The sequence below is a fragment of the Wolffia australiana genome, chromosome 5 (genome assembly GCF_029677425.1).
Source record: "Wolffia australiana isolate 7733 chromosome 5, ASM2967742v1".
In the NCBI taxonomy this organism is placed as follows: Eukaryota; Viridiplantae; Streptophyta; class Magnoliopsida; order Alismatales; family Araceae; genus Wolffia; species Wolffia australiana.
In genome coordinates, this window is record NC_135839.1 from 6,905,750 (window position 1) to 6,923,018 (window position 17,269).

The following is a 17,269-nucleotide window of genomic DNA, read 5'->3' on the forward strand; positions in this document are numbered from 1 at the left end:
CCCGCTCGTGCGACCGTTCTAGGGCTCCGTTCCGAGCCCTACGTGGCCGCCGTTGCGGGCACGCTGCCACCGCGCCACCGTCGGGCTGCTCAAGATCCGCGGATGCCGCCAAAGGCAGCCCACGCCGCCAGAGGCAGCCCCCGCCAGCCACAGGCGCCACCCGTCAACCGTGGGCGCTGCCCCCCAGCCGCAGGCGCTGTTCCCCCACCGCGGGTGCTGTTCCCCCGCTGCGGGCGCTGCCGCGACCAGCGAGCGCCGTCCCCCCTACCCGCAGGCGCCGCACCCCCAACCGCGGGCACCGCCGCCCCCAGCTGCGGGCGCCGTCGCAAGCCGCGGGCGCCGTCGCAAGCCGCGGGCGCCGCCGCAACTGCCAGACCGGTCGCAACCGTCGGAGCGACCGCAACCGCCCCAGGCGACCGCCGGTGCCGAGGGCCACCGTAGCCACCGGAGCAGCCGCATCCGCTAGGGCGGCTGCAACCATCGACACGGGACGCTGCCACAGGGCACGCCATTCCCCACACCGCCACCTCATTGGGCGCTGTCAGCAGACTCCTCCAGCACGCCCTGCGCCTCGTCGATCGTCACTGACCCCCGACGTTTTGACGAACGACGCTCTGGGGCACCTTTCCTCATCGCCACGAGGAGGTCGTCTCCACCAGCACAGGACGTCCCCACGAGTCTTCTACCGACCTTTAAGAAGCTCCGACATCATCCACTACACGTCGAGCTGGCGTGTCTACTCCGGCGCCTCTCACCCCACCCGCTCTGACATGCCACCGATGAAGACGAGATCCTGCACTATGACACACCGTCGATGAGGTACGTCATCCTCTCCCATCGCTCGTTTAATTACTTCTCGCAGTAGATTTTCGTCCTGACTCCACCGCGCTCGGGCTAGGTAGTGAGGGAGGCTAAACGAGAGAAACTATGTCTATGAGTGTCTTACCGGTATGAACGAATACGTCCATTGTATGCGAGCCCTACGGATTGATTTCGTTCGGTCGTAGATGTCCTCATCGCTTCGACGAGGTTCGAGAGGCCACCGTCGCCATCACTCGGTGACTCCCGTCCTAGCTTGGCGCTCGGTGTCTCCTTCGAGTCGGAGCATGCACGTACAATACGTAGGGCATTCATCACTCCGTAGTTACATACCCGTTAGGGTATCCGTCGGAGGACAACACTGCCGTAATCCGATACTTTATCCCTTATCGGTGCTGAACCATCATATTCGGTGTCAACCGGACGACATCCCCGACGACGTCCGACATCACATAGCCTCGGCTGTTGTGTTATTCTGTATGTCTTAAAAGAATGAGAAAGTGAAAAGAATACTCCTTGTATGATCTAGGAGAATACCGCCTCCTCTGGCCAGTCATGGGTTCCCTTTGGCTGCACCATCCACATTCCGCTTGAGAATGTCTATCAGCGGCGGATGCCAATAGACGATTTATAGCCAATTGGTGATGGGGGCCAGAGTCGATGTAATGCCCCAAGTGCAAAGAAGATCGGAAATAAGGCCAAAACTATGAGAAAAGGGGCGGTAGGAGATGATGGGTGTGTTGTATCCATCGCTTGACTTATCGCATGATATCCAACGCTCGCATGGGGGTCCCTACAAAATAAGAAGAATTTTGCCCTTTCCATATCTCCCATAGTAAGTAAGCTATGGTGATGTGTAGGTCGGGGCTCCGCTTAAAACGTGTGGGCGAGATAAACATTTTGCCAAAACATTCTAACGGTGATATGGAGGCGTGATTTCTCAGTAGTGGGCGTAAATGATTTATAAATTGGCGCCAACATTCTTGAGTGATCTCACTATGGAAAAAAAAGTGTTCCATTGTCTCTACTTGGGAAGAAGTGGGCAGCAATGGCAACGCAAGCTAAGTGAATGACCGATATGGGTCACTACATAATTAGTCGGGAGGCCATGATACATTAGTCTCCAAAGGAAGAAGGAGACACGAGTGAGAATTGGCAGATGCCACATGTGGCGACCCTAAGTCTTTGTAGGGGATCTGTCATGAAAATGGTCTCAAGAGGATCGACAAGAGAAGGACCCTTCGAGTGTCAGCGTCCAAATGGGGTGATTGCTAGAGATTCCTTTAGTAGTATTCAGACCATGTGGTAGCGTATCGAGCGGGAGGCCATAATGTTCCCATAAGTGGCGCGTGTTGCCCGTGCACAGCTATACCATAGTCAACTGCTGTCTATGTGGTACGAAGTGGGCATGGCGGACTAGGGGCTCGTCAGCTAGCCGTGTATTTTCCTACATGCCAATTGTGATAATGGATATCACTAGCTAATGTCTCTGCCAAGTCCGCCACCTTTTTTGGCCCCAAATATCTGACTTTCTACGAGCCCACTCGTCGTACTTGGCCAAGATAAAACTCTCGAACGAGGAGTTTGTAGTATGCATATGCCACACGAGCTTCTTCTAAAACATGTCTTGGACGTACTGAGGGTGTCTGATCCCGAGACCCCCCTCATCTCTCGGCCGACAAACCTTCTATCAAGAAATCCAGTGGTGCCTACACTCTCCCTCAAGGTGACTCGACCACGGAAAATTCACACATAGTCGCTCCAGGGAGTGAAGGACTGGGAGCGATAATGAATGGAATGTTAGGGTATGCAGACGGATGCGCTTGAGGACGTGTCAAATAAGTTGGATGTGCCCACCAAGGGATAGGAAAGGAAGTTTCCATCCATCGAGTTTGTTTTTTCAGCTTGGCCGACAAGGCATCAAAATAATGATGTCGCTTGTGGCCACGAAAGATGGGCATCTGAGATAATCAAAAGGAAGGCATCCTCGTGAGTATTGTATATAGTTTTGGATAATTTGGGAGTACTTTACAGTGGTGGATGTACCAACCATAAAGCTACCCTTTGAGGCATTGATGAGCTGACCGAAAGCCCGATCGTACGCAATAGTACACTCATAAGTTCATTAATGGATTTTTTTAATCCATTGAGGAAAGGATGGCATCATATGTGAATAGAATGCGAGAGGATCGGGCAACCCTTTTTCATAAAATATGGTTGGATGAGGCCTCGCGCAATTGCTCGTGTGAGTGATCGACCAAAGACCTCCTCCATCAATATGAAAAGGATGGGATGAAATAGGATCACCTTGCCGTAGAGCTCGCGTGGCAGTGAAGAAGCCAGTGGACTTTCCTTCCACCAAGAGAGAGAAATGGTTCTCTCTAACGCAAGCATCCACAAAAGCAATGAATGCATCGGTGAAACCAAAGCAACGTAACACTATGGTAAGGAAATTTCACTTAACTCTATCAAAAGCCTTCTCCATATGGAGTTTGATGATGAGATTCGAACCTCAAATATGAGTGTCCAGTGATTTTGCTAACTCATGAACTAGCATGACACTATCCTGGATCTCTCGACCCTTGTCAAAACCACACTATTCAGGCAAGATGAGTCTATCAAGGAAGGTCCCTAGTCGATTTGTAATGATTTTGGATGCAGCTTTCTAGCATACATTACAAAGACTAATAGATCAAAAGTCTCTAAAGCTGGATTATCCACTTTGGGGATAAGAGCCAAGAAAATGGATTTCCAGCTTCTAGGTAGGACTTTACGTGTAAAGATCTCGTTGATATCAAGCACCAATTATGTGCCATCCACATATTTCCATCAAGAGTTGTGAGTGACCTTTTGTAGGCTTGATATTCCAATATTCATGGATATCATATTCTCTTGTATTGGGCTACTCTATGCTTATTTATCCTCTCCCTATAATTATGTAGATTTCCTTTCTATAGGAATACCATTCAAATTAGTGATATTCGTAGTAGTTAATATTATATTTATCTCAACACTTAGGATTTCGTTGATTCCTCTATCAGAAATATATGTGGCCTGCAAGCCAATTACATGGTTGACGTCTTGTTGAATACTCATTGATACCATATAGATTAGTCATAAAGCACAAGTAATACTTAAAATAGAAGTCCACGAATGCATGCAATGACTAAGTGAATTATGATGAGATTATGATACGGAGATCACTGGTCTTTAAAAATGTGTTCTAAACATTCATATTTAAATCGTACTCAAGAAGGACGTTGAAATAACTGTATTTAATAATGTTAGCTAGTTCCCTCATATGATGAGTATGGTTGATCTTGTAGCCACCAGGGTGGAGACATTAAGGAAAAATAGTGGTTGCTCTTTTGGAAAAGATTTCATTGAATTGATCTGTATGAATCCCTGGATGACATTATATTATTATAAATCAAGTTTCTTCATGTCATGCTTGTGTAAATAGTTCTTAAACCTAAGACACCAAAGATGGCTTGTGGATGAGCAGTTGTGTTTTGACTACACCCTATAGGTTTTTAAGCACGGGATTCCAAACTGTTCAAGCTCAAATGCGGTAACAAGTTTGATAAACTCAGAATTTGGGCTAAAATTACATCATTATGAATTTGAGTATAATCAATGAAATTTATATCTTTTACTCATAAATATTTTGACTACATAGTGATGAGCTAGGGTCGTCTCCATAGGGAACATATATTAGGACACAACTCTCTCTTTAAAGTGAATTTGAGAGAGTGATTAGAAAAATATATAGCATAAGAGATAGTGATAGGACGAAAATAATGATCAAAGATAGAGATAGTAGTTATTTAAGAACAGGAAAAGTATCATAAAAGTAGTGCATCGTGATCGATGAAAGTGAAAATGAGAGAGTTGGATTAAGGAAGTCGTGATGAAATGAAGATTACACGAGATAAGAATTAATGGCTCATGATAATTTAGATATATATAAATGCGGGACATGATGTGAAGGCGAATGCCCTCAGGTTATCTAGATTTTTTTTCCTAGGTTTAGGTTAAATTTTCATTTCTAGTTAGGGTTTCCCTTGTTCCTCATGGGGCCTATATATGGGACCCCAAGGTTAAGAAGTGAAAGAGAGAAGTCTTTTTTTTAGACACAAATTTTTGGAACAAGAGAGAGTTAGAGAGAGCGCGTGAAGAACGCGGCCCGCCGCTGCTGCCGGTGGCAGAGCCGTCGGCCTCTCCTCGGCCGCCATCCCCGTGCGCACAAGACCAAGCCGCGCCACCGCGCGCCCCTGAAGCTGCCGCCACGCAGCCCTGAAGCCGCCACCGTGCACCTCGAGCCACACCGCCGCGCACCCCGAGCCGCCGCTGCGCATCTATCCCGTTCAAGCCGCGTGCCCCACTGCCACCAAGCCTACCGTCGCGGGCGCGAGCCCTGAAGCCGCTGCCACCACATCTACCCCATCTGAGCCGCGCGCCCCACTGCCGCCAAGCCCGCCACTGCAGCTGCGAGCCCTAAAGTCGCTGCCACCACATCTACCCCGTCCGAGCTGCGCGCCCCACTGCCGCCTAGCCCGTCGCCGCGGCTGCTTGAGCCACAGGCCAGCCGCGACCCAATCGGCGGCCGCGCTGCGCTCAGTAGCGGCCGAGCCGCCTGCCAGCCGAGGTTGCTCCGTCCAATCTGGCCCAGCCAGTCTAGCCTGGCCTAGGTGGCCCGCCCGTTCGGACTAGTGGGCCAGCCCGTCCATTGGGCTGGCGCCAACTAGCCAAGCCCAAAGCGGCCCAGCCTGCCGGCCTGGTTCCCGTGCCCCGAGGCACTGTAACACGCGCCCCAAAGCGCTGCGAGTTCTAGCCGCCATGCACAAACCCCGAGGCACCGCGTCAGCCCTAGTCGCCCTTGCACATGCCTTGAGGCGCCACGTCACCCCGGTCACCCACAACGCCACTTGAGGCACCATTTAGGGTGCCCCGCACGCCGCTCGAGACACCGCCGGCCCAGATCCCCCTCTGGGCCAGCCCACCTGGCACCGCGCCCCAGTTCCGCGGTCCAAACCGTGGTCGTCCGCGGCCCAGTCCGCGGCCCTGCTGCAGCCCAGTCCGTGACCCCCCGCCGCTGCCCGCCGGCCCAGCCCGCGGCCGCCCGACGATCACGGAGCTATTTCAGGCGATCGTCGCCAGCCGGCCGTTCCCAACCAGCTGCCGCCAGCCGGCCGCCTCCACCGACCGCGGCGGCCGCTTCACGCGTCCCAGCCAGCCACGTTCAGCCGCCGCCGCCGGCGTTCCCAACCGCCGCTGCCGCCCCAGCCGCCGCCGCCGCCACCTTGGTCGCGCGCTGGCGTCCTCGGACGCCGCGCGCCGTCGCCCTCGGCCGCCACCCGCTGCCACCCTCGGCCACCACCCGGCGCCATCGCCGCTCGCGGTCGCCGCACGCCGCTGCCTTTTCCGTCGTACGTTGCCACCCCCGAGCCGCACCGCCGCAGACCGCTATCATCGACGTTTTCCACCTCACAGTTTAATGTCGTCCTCGTCATCAGGATGGCGGACTGAACCGCCCTCTCGTCGTCGGGGCCTGCCATGTGGGGCGTAGAGCATGCGGAGATCAGTCATCCTCGGCTTCATCGAATTGAGGCCCCTCGCAGGACCTTTCTGAGACACCCCAGAGCGGGACGTGCGATCCTAGACGATCGTCCCCGAGTAGGACAAATGGATCACGCGCCCCTTGTATGACGTCACCGACGACGTCCTACATCATGATGTTAGTGTGATATAAGTGAGTTTGAAAGCGAGATATGATGATCGTAAGAAACGCAGAGATGAAGGTGGTGGAAATAGGAATAGAGTAATGGATAAAATGAGGGAAGTTGTTTATTTAAGTTTTCTTAGGTAAATAGAGAGGGGACATGTGATGAGATCATGAAAGCATAGGTGATACGTGAGATGGATGGTAGATGATGATAGATAGGGATGATGATTGATGTTAATGTATATGGATGGTGGATGACCTACCCAAAATGAATGTGTCAAAGAACAACCAATGTAAGGGAAGAGACTGACCTTAGTGACCTTTTTATGTTGGGACAAAATTATATTCATGATGGAGATCAGTGTCCCCATTTCTCTCTTGATCCTCTCCAAGCACTAAAGACACCAAGAACACTCGTGATGGACCTTCAAAACTTAACTTTCTTTCAATATGCCTCTCTAGAAGGAAGTGAACTTAAAGGAGCTAAATTTATAGATCCAACTACATGTATGGATATAGGACATAAAGACAAATCTATTTTTTAAATTTCAGCTCAATCTGAGTTCTGGGTCGCAAGATATCAAGCCTAGACATTGGATAATTCCTAGCCATTGATTTTTATCACCTTATCCTCATCAGTGTCATCATATCACCCCAAAATGTATGTTATCACCATACTAGCCATTGATTAACGTCTTCAAAATGTATGTTATCACCATACTAATACGTTGGCCTACAGGGTCACATACCCCAAGGTTGTGGGACATTGGTGGTTGTAGTCAAAGTTTCGGGAGTTTTATTTATTGTTCATGAGCACAGGGAATTTTTAAAAATTTTCCCCAATAGCATAACTAGAGTGGGGGGCCTCATTTCATGCTAATGGGAGTCAATTTGAATCCCCCCACCTGTCTTTCTTCTCTTCCTCTTCTTTTGAGTGTTGCTTCTAGTGGGGACTAGATGGAGAGGCAATCACATTCCAACAGTCGAGTTAGTGGAAAGAATAGTAGACGCAAAGCTCTGAAGATTGCACTGATACATCTTTAGGCTGAACATCTAAACCGCTTGAAGATAATTGAGGAACAAACAAATCATGGATTCAATCTCCAAAAAGCTGATGCCTTGGTTTTTCTATGTCCTTGGTTCTCATATCCATTTTAATTTTATATACTATTGTTCAATCAAATTCAGATCTTTTTCATTAAAGCCACAAATTTTCCAACATCCTATCTTTATTTTTCAGAGCTAATGTAGGTGAAACAGGTGTTGTTCTTCATTTTTCATTTTTGTAAACCTGTTCTTTAATATAATCACTACAATATAGGTCACCACTAGATGAAAATTTTATTCTCGGAATGAGACTGAAGAAAAACATGTCGAATTTAATCATGATTTTTTGAAATTATTTGGAGTCCATTTTGATGGAATATTGAGGTTATTTATTATAATTTTAAGTGTAACAAAGCCTGTCTATTATTTTGGACTCTAAGTTATAATGTTAAAAATGATATAAAATATACTTCTGGCGCTGCTTCTTTATGTTTAGTTAATTATGCCCCAAGGATTTAAATCAGAATTTTCAAATAGAAAAGGTAATTGGCTTTGAAAGGAAAATTGTCTCATTTTGTGTTCTAAACATAAAAAAAACAATTTTTTGATTTATAATTATCTTGATTCCAATCGTAGACAACTAATCACTAAAATAAATTGATTCCAGTCATTTTTTGCCATGATTCATATGTCTGGGATAAATTGGCTGCTATAATAAATTAACGATACATCAATGAAGGTATCAACCCAAATATAACTTTTATTGCTCCTCTCTGATGAGAAATTTATTCATTTATTCATTTATTGATTTATTCATCCACAAACCAACCTATATTTATTCATTCATACGTATCAAAAATATTATATTGAAAAATGTGTATCATAGGAAAACTAATATTTTACTCATGGAGCGTAATTTAAATATATTGTTTATTCTACAAATTTAGATTTTTTCTGGAATGACAAAGAACAAAAGAAATCAGCTGCCTCCCATTTTCAACTTATAAAAAACCAAAATCTCTAAAAAACTTGTTTAAGAATTTAGTTCAAACATTATCAAATTCATGATTGATAAATATTGAATTACATGGTTTGAAAAAAACATCTACGTATATTAGTCTCAAAGGAAATTTATAGAGAAATTAATCTACAAAGGAAGAAATTTTTGAAAATTGTTCTACAAGGATAATTTTGGTAAATTGATAAGCATTTTAATTAGCTTATATTAATAGTACTTATCACCTTAATAACATGATAAATATTTAGAGAGGAAGAATAATAACAAGAAGATAAGATATAATAGATAAAGGAATATCATACAACGTAAATAAGGGATAACTGGGAATCATATCTTATCTTATTTTCGTAATCTTGACATTTGAATAATTAATTGTTGAATAACTTAAGGCAATCTCATAAAATAATGTCATTGGAATATATTTGAACCATAATGAAATATAAGTCTTGATGTATCAGATAATTGACACAGAAATCAAATTCAAATAGAGCTTATATGTGAGAAATAGGTACTTGACACATATTTAGTGTTTTTAGAGATGTTATGACTTTATAGACCTTGACTGAATTTTTGGACTACAAATAATGGGCATCTATTTGGTTGATGTTTAAAGACTTTAGACATTGATGATTAGGGAGAAATATTTTTGTAAAAATGAATCTATGATTTAAGATTGACGCATCAGTTGATCCAAAGAGATTTGCCTTGTGTAAAATTGAGGTCACATGTAAAGTGTAATTGTGGGATTAAAGAATACTTGGATTGAATCGAATTTAAGTATAATCACTTGGAGATTGGACTGTTGAAAGAAAAAATGTTAAAATTTGTGATTATTTTTTAAAAATTATACTGAAGAATGTATCTTGAGAGCACAGTGAGAAGAAACTCTTGGAGGAGTATCCATTGAAGGCGTAGGTTGCTGAAGGAGCTAAAGATGATCAATATAAAATATCTGGCGGGCTATGTTCCTGATTCTGGAGTTCTGTTCTCCTGGAATTGTAGATCATTTGAATAGTAGTATTCATAGGGCTCAAACATTGGTAGCCTAGGCAATATATTGTAGCAGAGTAAGGATCTGTGGCTCTGGATAATAGATATTTTCCAAGAGATGAAGAATTAATATCCATAACCTTAGTAAAATTATATATCCATATATTAATTTATTATACCTATTTATTAAACTGGATTGGATTTATTTAATACGTAGATAGTACATATTTCATAAATAAATCTTGATAATATTTTAAATACATGATTTAGCCCCTCTTACATTTTTCTTAATTTGACAAAAAATTAAACTTAAGCCCAATTATTCTACATTTTGGTCCCACTTTATATGTTATTGTTCTTTCAAAGAGGTTTAGGATACAACTAATGCATAAAATCGAAGAAGATGACAAGTTATACATTGTTTACTTGCTCATAGGTTGATACCATTCCTACAAGAAAATATGTCAATAAATTGTACTGGGGGTATGAAATAGCATAATCAACCTTATAACTAAACTTCGTGGATAAATAATGTGTGATAATATATCACACTCACTACTTTATAATATTTTGACACCCAAAAAAGACCAATTATTCAAAAACTAAAATGACCTAAATTTGGATGATACAGGGTATGTGCTTGTAATGAGAAGAGTCATCTAGGTTTGGACAAAAAATGGGTTGATGTTAGGCGATATGTTGTGGTTGTGAATCTTAAATCTAATCTCAACCCCATCTGCCCAAACAACACAAAGTGAAATCACCAGTTTAAAGAATTACAAGTAAAAAATAAGAAGGCTTGGAAAAAATTATCTACATTCTAGTCACTAAAATAAACTGTGGCACTTTATTCAGAACTTTATAAAGATCCATGGGAAGCCACCACATTTTGGGAATTCATGTTCTATTATGGACCAACCCAATAAGGGGGGGCTAACCCTAGAGGCAATAGTTGGCCAATGACACAATCTTACCACAAAATTGTATATTTTGCCCCACGACAATACGAGTTTGTCACCAATAGACACCATATGAAACTTAAAGGCTGAGAGATGAATTAAAAATGATCAAGATTTTTGTTAACTCTTCTCCTTGAGTAATATCTTCTTCCCTTGTCCACTTAATAAATTTACTCAACTTTTGAATTAATTATAATACCTTCAAAATTAGGTGAGATCACATTCATTTATCTTTATTTACCACTTGATACCAAAAGAAAGTTTCTACCCATATCGATTTCAACCCATATGGATTCTATAAAATGCCCTTCAAGGGCCTATTAGGACTTGATATCAGATGTGGCAAAATTATTATAATACCTTCAACAATTAGGAGAGATATCATTTATTTAGTTTAATTTACGATGTGATAACAGAAGAAAGTTCAAACTTCATTTGGTTCATCATTCAATGTTTTCATGCATAGGTATTATAGCATTTCAACCCATCAACATTCATGAGATGAAGGATGGTGGAGAAGCAAGGTAAACCATGATATCAACTACAAGGATTACATCATCCCACTTATTATCATTTTATACATTGTTTGAGATGGCTCTGCACAGCTATCATTTTGCGGAGGGCCATATACCTAATGATATAAAATTGCACTTGAATATTTTTTATAAGATTTTCTAATCTTATAAAGGTCATTTAGACACAATTCTAACGATCATGATAATGGTAATACAAAGTATGAATATAATCAAATATATATAATTTTTAGATGACTAAGTTATCTATTAAGTTTCTTGTTTACTGACTCCAATATGATATGATAGAGAAAAAATTGGGCATAGTGAGGGGAAGAGGTTACATTAACTTCAATACGCCGGAGAAATGGGTTCCCTATTATAGTTCTCTAAGAAAAAGCCCAATGAATGCATTTATGCTCTCTTGCCAAACTAAAAATAACATGGAAATTAAAATATCTAGATGTAACATTCATACTGACATTTATCTCTGTCAAATAACCAAAGTTAGATCATAGATCATTGAAGTGTGTATATTATCTGAAAAGGCAAATCTACATTCACCTACCCTCCAGAAAATTTCTGTTTAACAGATATGTGATCTTACATGAAGATAAATGATGTGTAATCATAAAGAAAGAAAAACTAAGAAATACAAGTACCCCTCATGCGTAAATCGTCAGATATTTCATCACAATCTAGGAGAGATATAGACAACTCTAAAATTTAAAGGTAGACAACATAAAACCAGTATTCTACCATCTTATAATCAAACAATGGGCACAAAGAACCAATATTATGGCTACCATAAATAGTGTAAAATTGGTTGCTTAAGTCCCAATGATCCCCCAGTTATGCAACCAACTGTAGAAGAATATAATTCATTATTGGTTGAATCCATTGTCCAAGGAAATGTGTTAGGAGTTGTGTAAATACTATTTCATAGCACTTAGTGGTTCTAACACTTACCTAAACATATGACGTAATAAAAACTTATGTGATAGAACCAATCTCCCACTTGGTAAGAAAGTAGACTGTTGTGGATGGATTTCACAATCAAACATCAGATTGATGAACAAATAAAGAGGTACAAGGATAGACTACCCCCTGGGGTTATACATATACTTATGTCAGTCTGAAATATTTGCACCAGTAGCAAAAATTAACATAATAGGGTAAGCCATGGGCAGAACAATTCGATATCATATAAAAAATTTAAATGTTTCTTAGGGATATACTTAAACGATCAAATTATGGGGAATTTAAGTGACGCCAGAAGTATATTTAAGATCTACTTAACACGACTGGAAAACTCAAGTCTCAACCTCTTTACACTCCATTTGAGAAAAACTACCGATCCAGTAAGTCTGAAACCAAACCTAATATTCATCAGGAATCTTTAACAAGCTTGATAGATAACTTATCTATTTACTCCACCGCAGAACTGAAATGTTTTATGATATTAATATCCTTAGCCAGTTTATGCACAATCCTCAAGTTTCACGTTTGTATGTTGCACACCAACATGTTTTAATATACCTCAAAAGAACTATGAAATGGTCTTAGTTTCTAGAAATGAGAAAAAGTTGATAAAGAAGTTTATATAGACTCCAATTATGGTACTTGTTCAACAATGAGTAAATGCAATTTCCTTTGTACAGAAGCCAAATGTAGAGTCACAAGATGAAAGGTCCACTTGGAGCACACACTACTTTTCCACAGTATAGATACTACCAATAAATACCAGAACCACGGAAAATATGGTCAAAAAGAGGCAAGATAGTAATTTCCGCATAGAATTCTGGAAAATGAAGAAAACACAGAAAAAAAATGGAAATTGCGAGAAAAACTTTGGGCAAAAAGGTGAAGTCAGCAGTTACCTTTGTGGGTTCATCACGGCCGTACATGCTCCCTGATGAACTGCTCCAGTTGGCTGATCTCACCCTTGATTCCGGAGGCCTCCCCGAGCGATACCCTGTTGTGGCACTGCCCAAATGCGAATGCCTCTCCCTCCGTGCCGAGGCTGACCTCATTGGTGACATCAGCCTCTGACACGCCCGTTCTCGATGCTCGCAACTTGTCACTGCAACACGTGGCATGTAGATGAGACCCAAAAGTCAACGGGGGATGAGCCAATGACGTGGCACCGGTTCTTACATCTCCTTCTCTAACTGTTTCCTGATGAACTCCTTCGAGTGGGCTGTCACCTTGTCGGATTTATTGCAGAGAATAAGAACGGGAATCCTTTTGTTCACCACAGTGGCCTTGGTAAGAATCTCGTAAAGGTACCTGAAACAATATCAAGAGAGAAGAAAAGATAAATGGAAGGAAAAGCCAGTTCAGAGGTAATTGGATATTCCCAAAATTCAAATGATATAAATACAGAAAGCGACTCCTAGACTAGTGGAAATTTCTCGGAATAGAATTTTTTTTTTGAAATATTTTTAGAAATAGAAATGATATAAGTTATTCCAAAAATATAGATGTCAATGAGATACTCAAAAGCAAGAAAAGAAGCAATCTCAGAGATGATTGGAACTTTTCATAAGTAGAAATTAATGCCCAAAAAAAGGAAGAAAACAAGCGATCTCAGAGATGATTAGAAAGGTTCAACAATAGAAAGAGTTTGAGATACCCAGAATGAAGGAGAAGATAAATCTTATCAGTAATGATGGGAAAGTTAAAAGATATAAATGATCAGAAAATAAGAAGAGAAGACATGTCAGAGGTGATTGGAAAATTCCAAAAGTCGAAATTATTTACCCAAAAAATCAAGAGACAACACCATCTTAAAGACGATTCGAAAGATCCAACAATAGAAAGATTTTGTGATACCCAGAAAGGAGAAGAATGATCTCGGAGTTGATTGGAAGTTCTAAATTACAGAGAACAAGAAAATAAGAACAGAAGTAATCTCAGAGACAATTTGTAATTACAGAAGTAGAAAATTATTGACGAAAAAATTAAACAATAGAAAGTGTATTGGAGATGATTGAAAAGTTCCAACAATAATAGAAAGTGTTTGACATACCCACAAAGAAGAATAAGAAGAAAAATCATCTCAAAAACGATTGGACAGAATCAAAGTATGAACAATAAGTGATAACCAGAAAGGGGGGGATAAAGGATTACTCTGCAACAGCCCGACAGTTTGGTAAGAAATCCAAAGAATCCACCACAAAGACAACACCAGCCGCTAGAGGCAGGAACTCATCAAGCTTTGGCCGCAGCCGAGGATGGCCCGGAACATCGACAACACAAACTGGTTTGATTTTGTTCTTCTGCATGAAAGGATGGGCAGCATGAGCATAAACTAAAACAAAGTCATCATCGGTTGAGTGAGCTATTACTGTTCTTGACCTTTTCTGACTCTGAGTGGAGGACGAACCAGTCCTCATTGGGTTCCATTGATGTCACTGTTCCTTGGTGTGGCGATCCATCTCGAAGCTATTCAAAAAATTTAAGTCGTGGGTCTCATATTGAAGTACATTGTCAATCAGTGTGGCTATAATTCGAATTATGTGATTTTAGTTTGCACGCTTTAATATACATAATTTCTACAGACTTTCTAAGCACTATGAATATCATATAAACATCAATGTTCTAATTTTATCGGTTAATTATTTTAAAACATTAGGCATATACTGAACAGAACAAAAATAAGATATTCATTTAAAGTTTTACATGAAGTACAAAATATCAAAGATCATCCAAATGCCTTAGCTAAGAGATTTTTTGCAAAAAAAAGCAGTGTGCCAATTGAATCTATCAAAATACAAATTTTCAGAGAAGAAGAGAGTCAAACAAGTTTAAAACAAGAAAGTATAACACGTTTAGATAAAAATCTAGAAAGGATAAACATATGGTTGAATTCTGATAGGTTTAACGGGCCGCGTCGAGGGCATTCTCGTCATATTCTCCTTTTATGTTCCTTTAAATAGCACAGCCCTCCTTCTAGTGGGGGGGGGTGGGGGGGGGCGCGGACTTGGAGTTTGGTTCTTAAGTGATCTTTGGTGTTTCCCCTTACCCCTCGTCTCCTCTATCTCCACTCTCCGTCTCTCTCCACAATCCCCGTCCTCGCGATCGTCTCTGCTTCACCGTGTCTTCAGGCGGCCCATCCCCGGCCGATCCCTACCTCTTCAGCTCGGCCTCCTCTCGTACCCCTTCCTGTTTCATCTCTACACCCTGGGAATTTCTACCTCGCCTTGTCCTCCACTCCCTTCCGATACGAGCCTAGATTGAGGGCCGTATCAAATTCCAACATGCGCACACTTACAGGCTAAATGATCTTCTGCTTCGAGTTAAACTAGATATCATCGAATAATAATTAACCTCTTTAAAATAAGTATCACAGTTCTTGACCCTGTTAGTTTGCAGTTTAAAGACAAATAAAAAGCAAAAAATATAGATAAGTCCACCTGGTAGAAAAGAACTGTTTTTCCACTTCCACTTAGGCCAACAAGCACAATTGTGTTTGACTTTGTACGGCGAAAAAGGCGACCTATCAATACATACTGGTCAGAAATTTCAAGAACTCCAATCGAACACAAACTTTTACCCTACCTCATTACGAATGCTATCCATATATCCGAATTAGAGACCGGGGGAAAAGAAAGTTTAAAAAAGTTTAATTTTTACAATATACGAATGGGAAAGAGACCCAACATGCTCCAAAAATAATCAGAAAAAAAAAAGAAATCACATTGGGTGGCTTTCATTGTACTTATTAGGGCTTAAAAAGAATCGATAATATTAAATAAATTCCCTTTAAGTGAAATAGTTCGAGGAACTGCATGGCTAAAACAGATACAAAGGAAGGGAAAATAGCAAATAATGAATTAGTCACGTATCAAATACTGTCCAACGTTTCTACAAAAAACCCTGTGCGAACAGAAATCAGAGTTCACAGTTCAGAAGCTAAGTTAACGTTTAGACGATCCATTTATATAATCTCAGATAAGCATGTCACATGATCATGGTATTTCAGCTTAAAGAAGCGAATGAGAAAAAAACAATGTGTGATATTCCCTCATTTATTGCAATTGTGACAGTTCGCTGGGTTGACAAACATGTCATTTGAAATGAATCAAGAAAACCTTTTACAAACTTTTTGATCAAATTTAAACTTAAAATGGAATCAAATAAAAAAGCATTTGAAAGAAAAGACAGAGTGACGCATTTTACCTAGAACGAGAAAGATAACAGTAAGAAGGAGCACCAGAAGAGCTGTGTAAAGTTGCTCAGGCTGCAGTTGGCGAATCCACTTGTCCACATCACTCATCCACTTTTCTGCATTTTGGAAAATTTGATCCATAACCTAAAAAATGCAACAACTGCTAAATCAAAAAAGGGAAAAGTCGTTTTCACACGTCTACCAAATTGGTCTCAAAAACCTTGGTTTGATTTCTTTATCAGAATGGATGAATAACGTATCATTCTGGTTTCTAGGTTATCCATTTGAATTACGATGCCAAAAGAGTATCAATAATTGCTACCAGGATCGGGTAGAGAACTCGTGTACCATTGCGATACTAACACCGTTATCTTAACGAATTAATCCCTCCTGCTTGATCGAGATTTTTGAGAAAATTGGTAAAGAAATCACAGAAACAACATAAAAATTAGGCAACTCCAACATAATCTGAATTAAAACTTGTAGATCTTTCTGAAGGCCCGGAATGACGCAATGCACAAGAATTCTCAGGATATAAACGAGCAATAAACAAGCCTCGAAGTTATATACCGCTATTTAAACCGCAAAAGACAGTCCAGAATCCATCGCGGGAGCAAAATAACAGGCCGCGATCGATCGAAAAAGGAACCGCGATTTCAAGCAGACCACAAACCTCTACCGTAGGCAAAAGATTCATGGACCTTTAATAAGGAAATAAGAGGCTGATAGTTTAGGCGACAAAAAAATCGATATTGTGAAGAAAAAATCGGCATATGATGTTGAGATAGCACCAAATTTGGGCAAAAACGACTCACCGCGAGATCGCGCAATCACCTCCACAATAGACAGCAACAAGAGCGTTGAAATTTGGATTTTGACTTCAATTTTGGGCTCGATATCTTCTTATTTCTTCCTTGCGAACGCGCTACTGCAGTACCGTCTGTCCGAGTTGACTCAGCGCTCAACTCGTTCATTTCTCATTTAAAAATTAATAATGTTTTGACTTATATTAAAGAATTATATCTC

At 41.4% G+C, this 17,269-nt stretch overlaps 1 protein-coding gene across 5 annotated transcripts; it reads right to left on the bottom strand.

Moving 5' to 3' along the window:
* Window positions 1-12,831: 12,831 nt before the first annotated feature.
* Window positions 12,832-17,203, bottom strand: LOC144703316 (uncharacterized). 5 transcript variants are annotated; one of them, XM_078575467.1, is made up of 7 exons: window positions 17,059-17,203; window positions 16,255-16,387; window positions 15,489-15,571; window positions 14,431-14,517; window positions 14,203-14,351; window positions 13,228-13,359; window positions 12,832-13,153 (listed from the first exon to the last, which is right to left on the bottom strand). In XM_078575467.1, exons 2-7 carry the CDS (start codon window positions 16,382-16,384, stop codon window positions 12,964-12,966), a joined length of 771 nt encoding a protein of 256 aa, XP_078431593.1. In that variant the 5' UTR covers window positions 16,385-16,387; window positions 17,059-17,203; the 3' UTR covers window positions 12,832-12,963. The 5 variants fall into 5 exon arrangements, with proteins under 5 accessions (XP_078431593.1, XP_078431595.1, XP_078431594.1 ...); XM_078575469.1 differs by having other exon boundaries at window positions 16,255-16,359; window positions 17,059-17,194; XM_078575468.1 differs by lacking the exon at window positions 17,059-17,203 and adding an exon at window positions 16,814-16,963.
* Window positions 17,204-17,269: the final 66 nt, after the last annotated feature.

What these genes read in the sequence shown, in the direction of transcription:
- LOC144703316 (XM_078575465.1), bottom strand. Translation starts at nt 16,940, where the DNA reads ATGAATCTTTTGCCTACGGTAGAGGTTTGTGGTCTGCTTGAAATCGCG. An exon ending in AACTGTCGGGCTGTTGCAGA is followed by an intron (nt 13,360 to 14,202) that starts GTAATCCTTTAT and finishes ATATTGTTTCAG; the next exon opens with GTACCTTTACGAGATTCTTA. An exon ending in AAACAGTTAGAGAAGGAGAT is followed by an intron (nt 13,154 to 13,227) that starts GTAAGAACCGGT and finishes CACGTGTTGCAG; the next exon opens with TGACAAGTTGCGAGCATCGA.